This window comes from Colossoma macropomum, unplaced genomic scaffold, assembly GCF_904425465.1.
Source record: "Colossoma macropomum unplaced genomic scaffold, Colossoma_macropomum, whole genome shotgun sequence".
Taxonomy (NCBI): Eukaryota; Metazoa; Chordata; class Actinopteri; order Characiformes; family Serrasalmidae; genus Colossoma; species Colossoma macropomum.
Genome location: NW_023494787.1, coordinates 35,131,354 through 35,150,553, shown reverse-complemented (window position 1 = coordinate 35,150,553; position 19,200 = coordinate 35,131,354). Strand labels below are relative to the sequence as shown.

Here is a 19,200-nt window from a genome sequence, read left to right as displayed (position 1 = left end):
GAACAGAATGACCACGAAAAAAATTAAAACCAATGAACATGCTTCAGATATAATCTCTAGAAAACGCTACAAGATCAGCTAGACTGGATCTGTATAACCTGCAGTTCTCCAGAGTTCAGAACATTCCAGTGTGTGATATTTTATAAAAACTAATAAAGCGGCTACTAGGGCTGGGCGATAAAACGATAACGATAATTATCGCGATATAACTTTTCCTCGATAGAGCGATACGACATGTTCGATATAATACACCGTTCGCACACTTCCACGTTGTAGCGAAAGCCTTCGTGGCGTTTTCTACTGCAAGGAAAGCGACACTACTCTGCTGTCGCCAGGAGAGGGCGCACTTCCGAGTTTTTTGACATGAATAGAGAGGGAGGGGGCCACGAGTAAGATGAGTCTTTAGCAACGGCTGAAACGCGGAGTTATACATTCACAATCCTCACAACTACAGCGCTGTTGCAGCGCTCGGACAGTCATAATTTAGTATGAGTGCATTCCCAAGCAACGAAAGTGAAAGAAAGAAGTGAGTTCATGTAAATTACAGCCCCGATTTATACGAAAGTAAACGGAGGAAGCTGTGAGGCACTGGAGAGCAGGAGAGCGCTATCTTTCCAAGCTAGCTGTTTTTAGCAGCTGGCTAACTTGAAGCAGCGCACTGTCACTCACACAACACGGAGAACTGATGATACTGTAGATCAAACACGACACAAAAGCACCGCTTTCAGTTTAAACGTACCTAAAAGGAGGACTCCGTTTGTCTAGTGTTAGATATTTTGCGGTTCACCCCTTAAACTAATACGATAGTATAGAGAAATCCAGTCGTCGCTTCTGGTGTTTGAATACTGTGATGTCATTTGTAACGGGGTAGCCGAGCGCTCGTCACCAGCTAAAAATAACCTGTTTTCTTTCTTAAATTATGACTATTACAAAAATAGCCATGCTTTTCCAGCTGGCAAAAACAGCTCAGACACTTTCTCCCACTCTCCCATGACAGATTTGTGAAATGTTCCATTGTTTGGCGAGTGTTCGTCATGTTCTGAACATAAAGGATAGTTTAAAACACGATATAGATATCGAACGATATGAATTTTGTTTATCATGATAACATTTTTGGCCATATCACCCAGCTCTAGCGGCTACCAAAGCTCTTAAATAAGAAACTCATACATACATATCAAGCTCAAGTCAGTTTCTTATTCATCAGCTTCTCATTTAAATTTTCCGATCCACCTGCTGCAGTTACACTGGTGGTGCTTTAAACAGAGAATGAGTTTAGAAAGTTAGCAAATACAAAGCCAACATCAGCTTACCTCAATAAACGCACACTTAATCAACAAACACTCTGAACTTTTGCTTAGAGATGTTCACTGAGCAGCTAATGAGCAGCACAGAAAAGTTAATCAGCCACTGGAGCTGCTGAACTCATCCCTCTGGCTGATCTAATGCTGCATCCTAAACTACATACTTCTGTACTTCAGCTACTACACGAATTAAGACACGTCTAATTGCATAAGCGCTACTTTTTTGCATACTATTTAGTGTGCTAGTATGCAGTTTGGAATGTGAAAATAACACAGATGGAAATTTAAAGTGTTCACAAAAACATGTTTTACTGCCTTTGCTGGATTACAAACCGCCACAGCGATGCTGAAAAAACTTTGGAAGTTGCCCACCAAAATGGTGGAAGCGGGATGTCAACATGCATGGATGTCAACCGTGCTGATAAAGAAGCTACGCACACGCAGTTCATTACTTGCGTTCTACCGCAAACTCTGAGGCAAAAAAGAGAGCAGTCTAATCTAAACCCTGGTCTCTCAGGACTTGCAGAGAGGCAAACTTACTGTTCGTGTCACTGAGAAACTCCAGGAAGTCAAAGAGCTGTATAATTCTACCATTCATCGACGAAATAAGGAGGATAATGTGGACTTTCTGCAAGGCTGCTCGGGATGCAGGCTTCAACAGAATTTGCTTGTGGAATTTTAGGCAAAATCTGTAGTGAAATGTTTACAGAAACTAAATGAGAGGAGCTTCAAATAAATAAATGCAATTTAGCATTTTTAAACATTAGTAATACCAATTGCTAAGCAGATAAGTCAGAAGTTAGTCAGGGTTCAAGCACTAAAAATGACTCAATTGCAGCAGTCTCAACTACTCTGTGGCTGAGTTCAAGGGTGTCACTAAAAACACTGATGCGCTTCTATACAAAGTAGTGAAAAACAAAATAGAAAATAAAATATTCACGTATACGCATGTTCAAATGTAGGAAGTTATCATTTGCTTGTTAAAAACTGCTCGGCACCTGGAACATACCTGGTCAGAAATTATGTGACATCAACTCCCAACAGCTACCAAACATACAGAAGTGTTACCCACCATAAATAGAAATTTTAGTTTTGAGTTTTAAAATGCAGGGATATTTTCAAATATCTGACAGCTCTCTGACAACTCATTTTGAACAAAGTGATATGTTCACTTTATAAGCTGAATAATGCTAAAGGGCAGAAATACATTCTTGTACAAAGTAACTAAAGGGTCTGCGTCAAATGGCAGACGTTTTCTGACAACACACCTAATGTGCACGCTTTGCAGCAGGCAGCGGAGTGAGCTGCTAGCTCAGCAGCAAAATGATCAGGCTTCAATATGTGCAAATATTTGACAAACATTTAATTTCTGATCCCAGCTGACAGTCCTAGTACACACCGAATCTGTCCCATTCTGTTGTGATCAGTGTTTCATTATAAAATATTTTTTTATGGAAAAGCTGTGTGACATCAGCAAGAAAGGGAGGGGAAAAAACAAAAAAACAAACAAACAAAAAAAAATAACACTGTTTCTCTAGTGTGTGTACCTAATGGCTCCAACATGTTTAGGGCCCCCACACTCATTCGCGCTTTCTATCTGTGTTCCCTCTATCCATTCCCCACTTCCCTCCCTTCCTCCCATTCTTTGTAAGGTCTATATTTAGCCAGAGGAAAAGGTCGGCCTCCATCTGCTAATGATGGTGGCGATGGGGAAAAAGGTAAGGTGTGTGTGTGTGTGAGTGAGTGAGTGAGTGAGAGAGAGAGTGAGAGAGTGAGAGAGAGAGAGAGAGAGAGAGAGAGTGAGAGAGAGAGAGAGAGAGAGAGAGAGAGAGAGAGAGAGAGAGACTGTGTGTGGGATGAGTAATACAAAGAGCCAAGAGCTGCTGCTCCCCCTCAATGTTCCATTTACAATTTACTGCAAAAGTTCTCTGCTCAGAAAGTGAAGGAAGAAGTTTTGCGCAGTTTATACATAGGCAGCATGTGTGTTTGTGTATAAATGACTACTTTCAGAACTGACCAATCTCCAGATTACACTTACAACACTTTTAAAGCAGTGGGTCCTCGCTACAAGTGAGCTTGAGAGCAAAAACTCATGTACAGCTGCCACAATAATAAAAAAAAAGTACCATTTAAAACATTTTTATTTATGTTGACTTGCTCGTTTGCCAACAAAAATGAAAATTCAACTTGCGTCTACTTTTGTAAAATCACACACATTTCAATGTTTAAAATGTTAAAAGAACAACAACAAATTGCATTTTATGGCTACTGTGGAAAGGGGTTATATACCATCATGTGCTGTACATTTTTCAAGGATGTTTACAAAATTTAATGCTAGCTAATCATTATGGGTGCAACTCAAACCACAACAGTTAGATTACAGTTCATTAAACATATCATGAAATCTCAATAAAATGTACACGATAAAATTAAGAGGTATAAATGTTAATATGGTGATTTTTTTGTAAAATAGGCCATAGAAAGGCCAGCGCTGCACAGTTTCTCAGCATCTTTGCTCAGTGTGCAGCAAGTTATTTTGATTAACACAGCTTTATTTTTAATTGTTCATGGACAGAGCTGTCTGTAGGGGTTGTGTTTTACATACCATGGACTGAGTGTTTTTGTACAGTGCGAGTATATAAATCAAAGGCTTTGTTTGTACATGGTGGTCTATTCAAAAAAAATCATGCAGTGCAACCAGATAACAAGACTTCTAAAAATCACAGTGTATGCCTAGCTTTAGAGGACATTCAACTACAGCTTAACCAGCCAAACAAAAGACTCCAAGAAGACAAACGCCACATGTGAGCTTTTTGCTGTCACTGTTGATGAGACAGATGAAGAGCATGAGAGCAAAACTATGAAACGTACTTACAGCTGTGCAGAAGCACTTTGACATAGAACACTCATTCTCCACGGCAATTCCACTATGATCCAAAGTAAATAATGTAACAAAGCCAGACAGACAGACAGACAGACAGACAGATAGATACTTTATTGATCCCAAAGGAAATTTTGCAATTTAGAAATTTAGCTAATGCACGTACTTTTAATCAACTAAATTTTAGCAATCTAACTGGTTTCGGTACATTGCACTTATTTACACCAACAACTACTAAATTCAAAATAGGTCATTGGCTATGGTATCAGGCGCAGTTTTGGCAAGTACTAAAAACACATACACGTACTCAGTGTGAACAAAATGGTATCAAAGCATGGTTATCATGATAATATGGCGGCACCGCTCTGCTGACAATACTGTACTGATCCCAGACTGGGCATAGTTAGGCAGCAAACCGACAAACTTCCCTGCTAGGATCAATAAAATATAAGATGCAATGTAACACAACATATGAAATAACCAATTTCAAATTAACTGTACATTCATTTTCAAATTGATGCATTATTACACCCATGCATATATAATTCTCTTTTACAAGAAAGAAAAGTACCAGATAAGAACATCAAGAACAAGAGAACAGCTAAGGAGAAGGCACCCAAACAAAGGTAAAATGGGGGAACAGGAGAGGGAGGAAGGGTAAAGAATAAGTGCAGCAGAAGAGGATTAATGCAAGTTGAGAGGATAACATCTAAGAGTTGGGCAGTCAGCTGCAGGTGCACAGTGCCAACCTTCAGCCCTCACATGATCCGTACAGTGCACCCTTACATAACAAACAGACTGTGTGTTCACAGTGCAGCCGAGCCCACCTTTGCCAACTCTAACAGCTGAGGTCCAAAGTTGTAGCCCCAATAGTCTGCACTCTGAGTTCCAGAGAAGCAGCCCTAATGGCTTGGCGTACACAAACTTGTTATATTTGTTACACACACACACACACACACACACACACACACACACACACACACACACCACTCCGAGTGCCCTCATGAGTGATCTTGCTGTGCTCAAGAGCCCACCATGGTGCCAACTGGAGCAGGCATGCAGATATACTGTGGGCGAGTCTCCAGTTACCAATAACACCACCAGGGTGGCCAGTCTGAGACTATAGAAGAGCACACTGATAATAAGAGTGGACCAGCAGACAAAGATGGATTGAGAATTCCTGACTACTTTTCAGCACCTGAAAGATGTGTTCGTGCTTGATTACATATGTAGGTGGACAATTTCAGTTGTTCAATTTGCAAGCACTCGACTTCAATATAAAATAATCACCTTATCCAGCAGATGAACACCCTTACCACTCAAAAAGACCACAGCTAACCTACATCAATCTAAAAAAGTTAGATAAAAAAAAAAGATACAGCTAAATAACAGTAAAATGTTACTTTATGCTCGCAAACATTTAATTCAGGAAAGACTAGTGGTCTTGTTTGGAGGAAAAGTTCTAGCAGGCCGAGGTGGGGACTGGCACGTGAACCGTTTGTGTTTTCACAGCAGTAGACTACACTGGCTTGACAGTCCAAAAATTAGGTGCGCTGAAAACTCCAGCTAAGTCACAACACAGACCATAAGTTGCCTGATCTAATGTGCTTGATCCTGAGAACTGGGAAAGCTGTTCAGGAACATTTTAACTCAGAGTGAAAGACCTGAGTCAGAAGAGAACAAAGGATTCAGAGAGTAACCTGGCCTCCTCAGCAAGTCAATTAGACATACATGCCATGCCATGACAGTACCCAAAATGCAGCAGAAGAGTGTTGTGTCTAAAACAAAGTAACTAAGAATAAGGCCTATGCATAATACTCTCATAACTGTAGCATCAAGGAGCAGTTATTTTCACATCTACAATCTTCATGTCAACACCAGTGAAACAAAAACTCCAGTTACCGGCAAATGGTGGTGGAGACGGTGCTCCAGATGTCTGGGACGCCACGGTGCGACAGCCAACTCTGCCCAGACAGAAACCAGACGCGTCACAGGGGAGTTCCTCGCAGGGCTATGATTAAATCAACCATAGATGGTCAGGCAGGGTGCGTTTCTGGGCCAATTTTCCTGCTATGTGAGGACTGCTGAGCATGAGGAGCAGGCTGCAGCTGCAGCCTGCCAAACGACTCCACTAACAGGCCTGCGCAGGTCTACAACACATTCAACACGTTCAGTAACAGCACATCATCATAGCACTCTGGGCTGTACTGTGTATACTAGGAAAGAAGCCCCCTTCTTGACTCCATGCACAAATTACGCACAACTGCTACCATTATCTTCAGTACATGATCACTAGTTTCCTACTGGTTAGGTTGGTATGGTCCTGAGAGAATAGATTTTATCTTGTCCTGCACAGTATTTTTACCATTGTCTGGAATATTGGTTGACATTAGTCTTGAGCTGTGATGCAAGTAAAAGCAACTTTTTGGCAGTTAACTAACAGATAATCTGGGAGAAAAAACCTTAATTCAATCTTCAGATTTTGCAGCTGCCATCCTATACTTCAGTTACCGGACACTCTGGTCATGTATGGGTAGCCCTTACTCCTCCTATAGAGCAAAAGTCATTAAAATCAGCTGAAGATGCTGGGTGATGCTGTTCCACATCTTAAATGCTACTAGTATCTTACCATAGATAACTGTTCATCCAACCTGATCTGGTGTTGAGAACAACTTCATGTGTGAACTGACTCACTTTTTCTTTCCACAGAAAACTGAAAGCATATCTTCAAGACTCAGCAACTCTTGATCAACCAGTGAATTTGAATTTTTTTGTAGGACAAGGTAGCTGTGGGTAATATGATTTTTATCATCCCTTCACTGCTTGCCCCCCAAAATTAAGATATCAACATGTGAAGGCTGAGATGCTGTTAAACAATCTCTCATGGAAGACCTTTTAACAAAGCTCACAGCACTGAGTGGACTCTGTTCAGGGCTCTCTCTTAGAGGGCAGATGGAAGTCAGCCAGGTTGAACCTGGCTCAGGTCAAGGTTAGCTTTTTATCCCTGGCACTATAAAATAATGCTGGGAGTCTAATTTTAACTGTCACTGCCCTGCCTATGACAGTTTATACCAAGACAGGCTGGAGAGAGTGTGTCTCCAGAGCTGCTCAAAACAGCAACACTTACTGTAGTCATGTAAGACGGCCAAAATGGTTTTGTGAGCAATAAACATGATCCACATATAATCTACTGTCTTGGCTGGTCTTATGGCCTTCACTTTTTCGGTCTGTTCTGAATGTAGCAATCTCACTAGATTTCCCTCCCTGTTGTGGGCTCTGACTTATGTTCTTGTCTGCCATGTTAAAATAACCTATGTTTATCCCTTAGATTCTGTGACTCCACACAGAAACATTTAATTTCTGCTGAGCCATGCTGTCCTGAAGAGAGGATCAGAGACCTCTAAAGGAGCTTAGTTTCGTGAAGAACTGAACCGTTTATACTGAGAAAAGTTGCACTAAATTTTATATTAAACTATTTGAAGGGAGGATCCAAGTAGCCTATATCACTGTAAGTTTGGCCAATATAATGTATCAGGAAGTAAATGTACAATAATACTAAAAACATTCTAACCTACAAGCCTCTTACTTTATAAGCCACAATGAAAAGCAAAAAAGTAAAAACTGAACGGAAAGACAATTTGCTAGTTTGAACCCTGCCGTTCCTGGTTTTGGGCATATAAAGCAGTGTGAAATGTCCTTTCAGATACTGGCACCCTGCTGTGATCCACACTAACAGCAATAGGCCCCATCAACCCCCGAGGGGGTCCAAGAGACAGTCATCTGGTCCCCAGGCAATCGTTTGGAGTGACCTGGCTGATGGGTGTGCTTTTCATAGAGGCAGAGGAAAATGTCTAAAGAGAAGGTGTGGGTGAAAGGAGAATGAGTATCTGAACATCAGTCTGCAGAAAAAGATTTAAAAAAAAAACAAAAAAAAGAAAAAAAGAAAAAAAGAACCACAGGCCCGGCAAGTGATGCTGGACAACTCACTACTTTCCAACCTTCTGCATCTGACTCCAAACCAAGCCAACTGCTCCAAGTTCTAATCTTCTAAGCTTTTCGTGATTACATGTACTTCCCCTGACTTTCTCTCTGGACTCCAACTATTCAAAACTGTACATATGACTCTTGCATGCATCAGTACTTGCTGTAATTACTTTTTACTATGTAAGTCCAAAAAGTCAAAATGCAAAGAAAGAAAGCATGCTAAAGAATGGAGATGGAAGGATGTAGAGGCAGACTGAGTGGAAAAAGACAGAAAGAAAGGAGGGAGTGAATGGGTGGGTAGGAGAGAAGGCGATAGATTGCTTCTTTTCAAGTTCTGTGTTGTGGTTAGGTCTCAAGACTCCATCTTTACTTTCATTTTGCTCCAGGCGCACGCACATACAGACAGAGTGGCTGACGACACATGCACTGGCTCCAGCTGTGGGATTAGAACGCTGTCTCCATGGTCGCTCCCCGTTTTCTCTCCCACCACAGGCAGAGACTACAGCAGCAGCCAATCCCTCTCCCTTAACTGCAAATGGGTCTTTCATTTATGAGCTTTCCGTTAGTGCACAGACACCAGGCCTCCTCAAACTATGCACAGCCACATATCATTCACAGCACCACCAGCTTTCCACCAAATCAGAATGAGGCCAAATGAACCATAGAAGACAACCTACCACTACCTTGAGCGTCGGCCTACATCAGACGTCTGAGTTAACAAATCTGGAAATCACCTAGGGGCCTCTCGCTGATGATAGCCCACTAAAAAAATGCAGTTCATGAATAACAAACTCATCTTTTAATAGCTTAATTTCCACTGTTCTGCAAGAGTGGCTGAAAGTTCCACCGCCCAGCTTGGTGGCCTACACAGACTCGGAAATCCACTCATGGGTTCTGAGAGCACTCTCACCTTCATACGGAGCCCTTTATGAGTCATATCAGAAGGAACCATAGTACCTGCATGGCTCTCAAATGCACTCTTACGACAGAACGTACTGTGGAGAGACTTCTCTCAACGTTTCAAACACCACACACAGGCCCATTTGATCCAAGCCCTGCTGCGCTAACACTAGATCCGCCTACAAAAATAAATTGGCTGAGTAAAAATAAAAGAGGGAGCGAGTCAAAGTGGCGTCACCACAAAGATGGCAACGCAAGAGAGGGAGATTGAGCGCGAGTGTGAGAATTAGGAAAGTGTGTGCTGCTGTCTAGAAGTGTGCGTGAGTGTAATGCAGTGCAGACACCAGCCATTAAACTGGAATGTGGGGGGTCTGGGCCCCCTAATAAACTGTGTGCGCAAGAGTGCATTGCACACTACCCCATACAAACCCAGAATTCTTGTCTTCATTATGACCAAATTAAGGTTAGACCTTGTCAGGGTGACACTGTTTTAAATGGTATTCCTGAGCAAAGAGTTTGATCCTCAGAGTTAAGCTAAATTTATTCAGCTGAGGTCATGGCTTACATCACACAGAGATCTGTATGTAGTTCTTATAAAAACAAATATGAAGACAAGAAAGAAAACAGAGTGTCTAAGTGAAATACTTCACCAAAAACCATTAATACCACAAATAACTAACGATAGTCAGAACAAGTCGGATAGCTTTTTGAAAACTGTGTTTCCCACAGATCTGAAACACACCACTGGGTGGAGCACAGTGGGTGGGATGGGAAAGGTTATTGGAAGACAATCAAACTCATCATAGCATTTGTTTATTCTAATAAAATATTCGGTTATTTGAACGAGTGAATATCGAACCTTTGTATGTTTTTTTTTTTTGTTTTTCAGCGGCATCCATGGTCCCTCACAGAAATGACACTGTCCTTTTTTATTCATAATCTAAATTATTTTCTTGCTGGAATTTGTTAAAATGAGAATTTAAATTGGATATTGGCAAAAAGATATAAAATGTCTCTTGTGGCAATCAAAACACTTGGGCGGGCTGCTCAAGTATAGTCTGTATGTGGGAAACACAAAAACACTAAGCAAAGCATTCAATCTAACTGGTCCTCACATTTTCTCATTCGACCGTGTGTTAGCATGTTAGTTATGCTTGCATTTTGGGTAAAATTATTCTTTTAAAGCAATCTGTTTCTTGCTGTGTCTTTTTCCTTTCAACCACGTCAAAAACTGAGTCAAAATCACAAGCACTCTTCAAAACTTCACAGACAGCAACTTACTCCTGTCTCACCCTCAGGCTGGGCACAGGCAGGGATGCTTTTGAAAATGTCACAAAGTACACAATCTGTGCTCTCACACACACACACACACACACACCCACACCATGCTGTACGACCACACACACACACACACACACACACCCAAATGGAAAGCTAAAGCCACAGACACATAGGGCGAGCACTGACAGACACAGTCTCGACAAAACCTCAGAGTTCCCACCAAACCATGGCTTTCAGTAGACACAACACTCCAGAAGCCTCTGTCACGCAGAAACCACAGCCAGAGAAATCTCTGTCCTGTAGCCAGAGAAGACAAGAGGAACCTGTGCATTCAGCTCAGCTCCCACATGAGCCATGCCAGTAACGAGACAAAGTGCAGCCTTTGATATTCAAAGACTTATCCCACAGATTAACCAAATATAGACTAAATCAAAGCTTTAAAAATGTAGACATGTTAATCAGGGATTTATAAAAAATAAAAAGAAAAAGCACATTACAGCAAATAGCGCTGTTTCCATCTCAATTCTTTACTAGAGATTGTCCAGTAAGACAAACAAAGAAGAGGAGGGAGACAGCAGTGATGTCTCAGGTTTCACAGGGAAAGTTGGGCCAAAAGGTGCTCGGAGATAGCAGTCCTGACTTCTTATCAGCTCCATAAACCCCTATAGTTTGGTTCCAGTTGACTGGCTTTCTCGTTATACTTCCACGCGATGAGAACATCTTCAGCCAGCGTTGTGTGTACGGGTCTCTTCAGACCCACATCATGTCAGCATTACACTCTGGCATGTGGTTTTGGTTAGCTCACATTACCTGAGCCTCACCATGTGTTGTGTTTGTCGCTGATCTCTCATATCGCTCAGCCGTTTCCAGGAAAAACCTGCTTCCTGTGCATCACCATGGGTCAGACAGGAAGCACAGCCAATCCAACAAGACTGGTGTTGTGCATCAGCCAATCAAAATCTTGCTACCTGGGTGGCTTTGCTTCTATGGCAGACAAAGAGGTAACACAAACGATGACATCAGGAATACTGTCAGCACGCTGAGGTCTTCATTTCAGTGCATTTTAGTCCACATTGCTGGAGGCACTGCAGAAAGTGATGTTACACAAGTATGCAAAAATCTTTTGTAGACCTCAAAATAAAAATAAATAAATAAAAAGAGTCATCTCAATTAAGAAAAATTGGACAATTAGGGGTGCATAATGAGGCTGGAAAAATATTGGTACTGGCAGACAACTGTAAAAAGTTTTATTAGCATCAGACTGATGATTAGATTTAACCAATATTTCAGACCAATAACTGATAACACTGTACTTTGTAAGAACTTAACCTTTAGGAGACACTGGACAACAATACTAAAATATTTGCATTTTATTTATTTTACTGTATTTGTTACTGTCTACAAATAAATTTTATATTTCTCTGTAATGCTAATGTGAATTAACTATCAGTATCTACATTTCAGCAGCATCTGCAGATACGTCCATGAAAACATCACGGACCTGCACTGGCACTGAATTTCCACACCAGTGCACCACAACACTTCAGTTACCAAGGCATTTTCACTATACACATGTACAAGTTGCAAACCTAATGCACCAGCAAAACTGTAATATGGTAACTAAAACAAAACAATAAAACATAATGGGCTGCCACATTACTGACACATGCTGTTCTACATTGTGATGGTACCCATGATGTACTCAGAAAGCATGTGCGAACATTTTGGCTGATGTTCCAAAAGGTCACACCCCTAAATTTAGTCAACCTAAAATCTAAATTGACAATCTTTAACTGCAGTGTAGCAACTTTTGTCTGCCTTGAGTCCTAGTTATCACTGTAATAATAATATTAAGCAATAATATGTCTCACCTCCCGCTCCAACCACTCCCACCCATCATCAAGCAAAAATGCTCAGCTAGCTCACGGACCTAATACAGTGTGTAACTTGGTAATATGTCACATATTTTGGTATGGAAGGAAAATGACTTTCGATTCCCACCGCCTTTAAAAGACAGGGTTTGATAAAATGAATGTAGTTGCTGATTTCAAGGGGACTAAGGGCCATTTTTGTTTTCCCATAAAGCATTTATCCACCATACCTGTGTTTCAAAACACTTGAGGCATTTTCTTGTCAGCAAAGCAGTGAATCATACCTGCAAAGCTGAATAGCCCACTAACACCTCCACCCAGTTCACAGCCAGCCACAGCCTTCCTTTGAAACTGACAGCACCCACGGCTGCCTTTCCTAAACGCTGGCTAATTGCCCGTATGGGTATTTTCACTTCACAGGCTGGAAGAGACAACAATGTGCCCATTTCCAGATGTGCCGCCTCACATGTGGAGGACTGTTGATATAATGAGTAAAGCAAGTGGAAAAAAATATTAAACTGGGACACCATTGGCCTGCGAGACAGATGGGCGGATATTACGTGTAGCTGGTAAAGAGGACCTAATAGACTTCTAAAAACTGCTGACTCTAATGCTTTTCTTCCAAATGCATCCACCAAAAAAGTAAAACCTGAAACATAAAATTAGTACATATGTAATATAAAATCTTATATTGACATTAGGAGAAACAAGTAAGAAAATGTAACTGTATTCTCCAATTTACGGCTTAAACTGGCTAAACCAGACATTCAGCTGTGCTGCAAGCCAACCTAAAAACACACTTTTCCAGAGTGAACATATTACCACAGGCTAGCTGAGGTAGTGGACTTTTGTGCAGGTGATACCTACAACAGTAGCAGAGAGTGTAGTAAAATAGTTGTTTCAGTGTCAGTAATTAACCCCTTGGGTACCCAAGCAAGAATTTGCAGGAAGAGAGAGATTTTAGAGTTCCTGCACATAGGGAGGCAATGGGTGGGGTGTACTGCAGTGACAGAGCATGAAAACAATTCAGGGCCTTGTAACTCATTTCTTGCTGTGGTCTGCCCCCCCTCAACTAAAGCTAGTATAACCTTCATCTTACTTGCTTCTTCCTGCTACTGCAGCAAATTAAACTTCAAAAATTCTTTGTAGTCTTGGTTCGGGGTTAATCTGGGTCTGGGAAACTGGCCCCAAATGTTAAAGGACAGGATTCCAGTTTCTCTGTAATAATTTGTATACTTTAAGGATTCTGCTTTTAAGTTGGCAAGCCATGGTCTGGTTAAACTTTCACGCATATGGTAATAACTTTGTATTAACTTTATGAGAGCAGTTAAAAATATTTGTTGTTGTACTAGTCACATTTACTGTGAAGACTGACTTGAGGGGATCACTGTCGTGTATGTGGATTTTTGTTACAATTAGAGTCACTTTTTACCGCCTATGCACACTCGAGTTGTCGTGCCCACCTCTGCTCACCTACACAGAAAGAGGCACGACTCACCAAACGGAGTCCTCCTACCATACCATAGAAAGGTTACTTCATGGCAGGGTTTTGGACCACCAGAGGAGGGGGAGGTGGGGAATGGAAGAAATCAGCTAATGGTTTAATGTATAAGAACATGACTTCATCGTCGGCGGAATGATTTTTTTACGATACAAGAAGAGCAACAGTCTCTTAAAGCAGCCCACACCGCCAAACTTAACCCTGAGCATGAACAGTATCCGAGCTTCGAACACTTCCCTCCCTCTAATTCCACTGAGCGCATACCTCAGGACACAATGCACGGACTTCACACTCACACACACGGGCGATGAACAGAAACAAGTGAACTCTAAATGTTACAAACACAAAACACTTATTCGGAACTTCCACTTAGCCTACCGTTACATTTGTCCGAGTTAAAGCGTGCAAAACACTATCAGACCTTCCGTAAAGCCGAGGCTGACAAACAGGGAGAGCCGAAGCACGATAACTTTCGTTGTCATTGTACGTTTTGTCGGCGGCGAGTTAATATAGTCAAGTCACTCACGCTGACAATACTACGAAACCAATTGCTAATTTGACGAAAGGACATCATGAGACATGAGCAGCTCCTACGACGTAGAATTCTGGGGCTTTTACCAGCCAGCTAACGTTACTCCTAGATCACATTTCAGATTTGGGGCAGCAGTGCTAACATTACCTAAACAGAGTTCAAACTAACGACACTCATCGGTGACAATTAAGAATGCCCTTCCAACACCTAACAAACGAAAAAAAAACTGTTTCTATCACTGAATCAGTTTAACTACGTTGCTGGGCCATCATTTGACACCGTGCAACCAGCAGGCCGAACAAAGACGTGTTCTGGGGTTATGATCGTGGCTAGCTAGTTCTGCAGCACAACTTTCTCAAGCCAAATGGTTGGCAGGAACACCAGCAAATGGTGGATGCCATAAATGGATCACAATTGCCAGTTACAACCACCACGCGTCCATTCCTCAACATTTGTCTCGGGTTAATCCAACTCGTTGGCATGGTAGCTAAATAACTAAGCAAAACACTAACTACTTAGTGAAAGCACCATGAAAAATTAGGCAAATGAAGGCTAACCGATAGCCACCTAACCGGTCAATGAGGGTTAGCTAGTCAGCTGAGAAGAAATGAACGGAGGGACCGAAAGTTAGTCAGCTAGCCAAAACTTGGGCACCCCAGCGAAGATTCCGTTTCAAAAGCAAGCGTTGCACTCTCTATCCGATAACATAGTAAAAGGACGGCACGATTAAGGTTAAAATTAAAAGCCCTAGACTTAGCTGGCTACCTAACCCTACCTAACCTAACCCTTCTGACCAGGTGCAAATGGTGACGATAAATACAACAGAAAATAACTTCCATCTAATGTAAAGATAAACTTTACTTGAGCTAGCTAGCTGACTTAGCTTACAATTTTCTGGTGAAATACGAAGTCGGCCAAAGCGATTTTTTTTCGCTCAGTTAAACTTCATATCAGTTTTTGAAGAAAGTTCTAAGTACACCGAGCGCGATACCTAGCTAGCTAACCTTAGCACAATACGCTTCCAAAACATGTCTTGGAAAAGCGTATTACGTGTAATCACAGCTAATTAACTAAGTTAGGTAACGCTAGCTAACTTAGCTAACTTAGCTACGGTGCGTGAAGTTAGCTGGATACCTGGCAGGCTAATGAAACCCGGTTCATTTGCTCGCACTATTAGTCTTAGTGCATTCAGTGTAACGTTAAATCAACAAACACATTAAAACAGGTCTGATAAACAACTCCCTCTAACTTAGTTCTGAGGAGTTAGCTAACCTAGCCAGCTGGTGGCTTATTCATTGTTGTTATAAACTTACCCGAATCCCCCGGGGTTTTCATGTCGATAGACGCTATTTCGTTAGCTCGCCTGCTAACTCGAAGCGAGTCAATCACTGGAGCAGCGAAACCGACAACCTCCTCTCTTCTTGTTCCTCTTGGCGTGCTTAAACGCGTTCGCCGCAAACTCCTCACTGAACTTTTCTACTTTCACTCGCTCTGCTCGGCCCCCTACCGTTCCCCCTCCTCGCTTCGAGGCTGCAGCTCTCGGATCCAGCCCGGTGGGAAAACGCCGCCTCGGTCCGAGAGAAGCTCACTTCTCGTCAAAGAGCTTCTCTTCAAGAACTGAACTCAAGAGGCGCGTCGTGCCGATGGACGGGAGCTGCCTGGGAGCACTAGCCCGGGAGCCCGCTCGGTAAATTACTAATTAGTTTAGTCGCCTTGCAGTGTTGCATATTCAACACGTCCACGTCATTCTCACAGTCAAAACATACCATGTCCGAAAAAGAGAGAGAGGGAGACAGTCTGAGGCGTTTTTTTCCCTCCTTCTCTTCACTGAATTTTTCTTTTTTCCACTCACTGTGCCACTCTTTCCCCGTTGCCCCCCCCCCCGCCTCTGTGTCGGAGTGTCGTGTTTCGTTCTCCCGACCACACGGGGCCGCCCACGCGAAGCGCGGTGGGGGGAGGGGGGAGGGTCACGCCCACTCGCCATTTGCTCGGCTGGCGTCATTGCAGCTCGCAGCGTTACCGTGGAGACCGCCAACGCCGCAGCGCGTGGATTGCGCGAGATGACGTCACATCGTTGACCCACACGAACGAACGAACGCAACATCAGACAAGACCAACAATAATGTGACCCAACTGTGGGAAAGAGGAGAGGAGGTCGCGACAAGTGGTTAAAACACGCAAGAGCTCGCCCCGAAAGACTACAAGACTTATCCCGCTGTCCACTTTATTAAAATCACTCGCACTTCCACTATATACGAGTACAAATCACACACTCTAGGCGTCTGTTGCTAGACACAATTTGCCTCTACCCCATTCATCGTTGACCAAGTTCTGATCATTGCTGACCAGATATAATTTGGGTGGTGGACAATTGTGACACCTTTTTTGTAAACACATGTCAGCGTCACTACTAGCTTGAGAGTGGTCCACCAGCCAAGAGAAGCCCTGTGGTCAGAAACTGACCACCGATGAGTGGTTGGAGGATGACTAACACAAATTTTGCATCAACAGATGGGCTGCAGTCTCTAACTGTACACCAGCAAGGTGGACCTACAAGGTGGGTGTTTCTAGTGAAAGCATCGGGTCAGCATAATTCTTATACTAGATAGTGTGATAGCTAATGTTAATGTCCATCATTGATAATGGACTTGGACCATTCTGACTGTGCTGCCACATATGTAGCCTTTTAGATACACTATATAATAATTTCTTTAGCAGGAAAGAAATTTGTTCTAAGGCTAGCAGAAAAGTTATGTAGCAGCAAAATCAATTGACAGACTGTCCTGTGAGTATACTATATTAAATTAAGGCATTGTTACTTGTCTGTTTATAGGCCTAATCTGTTGAATTCATACTATTCTAACATCTAATATAATATCTTAGGCTCTGTTCATACTTAGTATTAACATCTGTTTTTAAGTGAGCTGATCTCAAGTGGACAGTGAGATGTACTTCCATTTACAGCTGACATTTCTGTGTGTCTTGAATGCGTCTCTCCTGGCCACTTTTGATCGGATTTCGAGACTGAAAAAATGGTACTGTGCATATTTACTGTTGTTTGAATATCTTATAAGCTTCAAATGTCTGTGGTTATGATAAACCCAGAGTGGGAAAGTAAAAGTAAACCAGAGTTTACTGCCTGGTGCTAATTAAGTAAAAAGACACCTTAGAATGAGTTACATGTAGATTTTTTGTTAAAATTAAAAAAGCAGCATTACTTAGTCAGGAGAAATGAAACAGGCTAAAATATGGTGTTTTCTGTGAGGTCCTTGCTGCAAATCACCCTGTAAGGTCTGCAATAGTAACTTAAAAGTCAGAAGCATCAGGTTGGTTTTTGCAGGAGGTTTTTTTGTACCACGTCATATCAAAAAAAACGTCCAGTTTGATGTTGAGGTCTCAAATGCATAAGTTATGTTGCTGTTGTGTTGCTCTCTTTCATTTCTCTCCTCACGGCCGATTCTCATCTCTCTCTCATGGCCAACTCCTGATTCTTCGTGCCCAGTTGCTCAAAACAGTGCTGACAAGAGCCAGCTAGAGCCAGCGGTGTGGGACACACTACACAAATTATGGGTAAGGATCTGTCATCAATGCTCACCAATGGCTTGGTGGCATCCAATGGTGTGCCTGAGCCCAAAGACGCTCTAATAGAAAGCTTGAGAACAGTCTTACCCTTCTGGAGAATGTGGAGTTGAAATGGGTTTACATCAACAGTTTAGTGGTGGGAAGCTTCTTAGTGAAAGCTTGAACACTGAAATGGAATTAACACAGGAGGAGAAACTCACCTAAAAGTTTACCTCACCAAGTCTTATTAATGTGAAGTTGCCATCTTAGGCCCTATAGAGCCATTTGGTTCAAGTGTGAGTGAGTGACTGACTAAGCGAGGCCAAATCGGGTTTGTGGCTTCATCTGTAGATGTTTTCTTTTCCTCCTCTCCTTTGTGGAGCGACCTTGCCATCCCTAATCAGGATGACAGACAGACGCGCAGCAGAGAAAGAGAAGGGAGAGAGACAGAGAAAGAGATGAGTGAGAATGAGAGGGGGAGAGGTTAGTAAGGAGGGAGCACTTCTCATGGCCTACAAGCCCCTGGAGGTTTCTGTGGCACAGGGTACGACAGGCCATAGTTTATCTGCACAGTAGTATAAAAACACCAGGATTTACCCTTGAGACTGAGGCAGTATTCTGGACGTGCTATATCTTTCAATGGGAATTAGGCCATGCATTGTTTTTGAAAGTCAAATGCAACCCACGCATTTTGCTGTAAATGAAGTGTGGCTAGGTGTTTTTTGCTGGTATCAGTCAAATTGTCTCTGGTGGTCAGAGGTGTTCTTTTCACATCAAAATTTTACTGCATCCAAGTATCTCAACTACTTTCTTTAAGCTTCTTCAACCTCCATAAACAACAACAGAAGACTGGATCTGGAACAGATAATAGTACCTATCAAGTTCTAGGAGCTTAAAGCATGAGAGTTGGTTTGAAATGGTTGGTGTGCTATTTGACTTGACCACTTACAGCACATTATTGCAATAGGAGGCAGAGTGTAAAGCTTGGTGTATTTGAGAGCCTGACCAAAAAAGTGTTCGAGTCTTAAAAATTGAGCAAGTGCGTTTAGACCTGGATATGGAAAAGCTGTTTTTGAGAACAATAACTGTAATTAGTTCAGAAACCTAAATATTCAAATTTGTAACAGTTATGTTTAGATCAAATTTCTCATAATCAAAATATTCATTCATTCAAACAAAAGAGTCAAATCAGTTTGTTGTAATAAAAGAGAAAAAGCCTTCTTATATACTAAGTTAGCACAGTTTATGTTTCATGTTTTATCTTTGTCTAATACGTTCAACTCAGCAAATAAATAGAAATTGTGCATTAAATGTGCAGAACATGCCTTATTTAGGTTTGTTTCTTGTGCAGCATGTGTTAAATGAGCCAAAATTACTTGGGGAAA

At 41.9% G+C, this 19,200-nt stretch overlaps 1 protein-coding gene across 2 annotated transcripts in view; it reads right to left on the bottom strand.

Moving 5' to 3' along the window:
* The window catches only part of erf (Ets2 repressor factor), a 32,651-nt gene extending 16,506 nt beyond the window's left edge, over positions 1-16,145 (bottom strand). The window contains exon 1 of one of the 2 annotated variants that reach the window (XM_036567108.1): positions 15,568-16,145. In XM_036567108.1, coding sequence (XP_036423001.1) covers positions 15,568-15,589 — 22 coding nt within the window. In that variant the 5' untranslated portion in view covers positions 15,590-16,145. Of the gene's footprint in view, positions 1-6,087; positions 6,179-15,567 lie in introns of those variants that run through there. The other variant, XM_036567109.1, reaches the window with a different exon arrangement.
* Between the last annotated feature and the right edge of the window lie 3,055 nt (positions 16,146-19,200).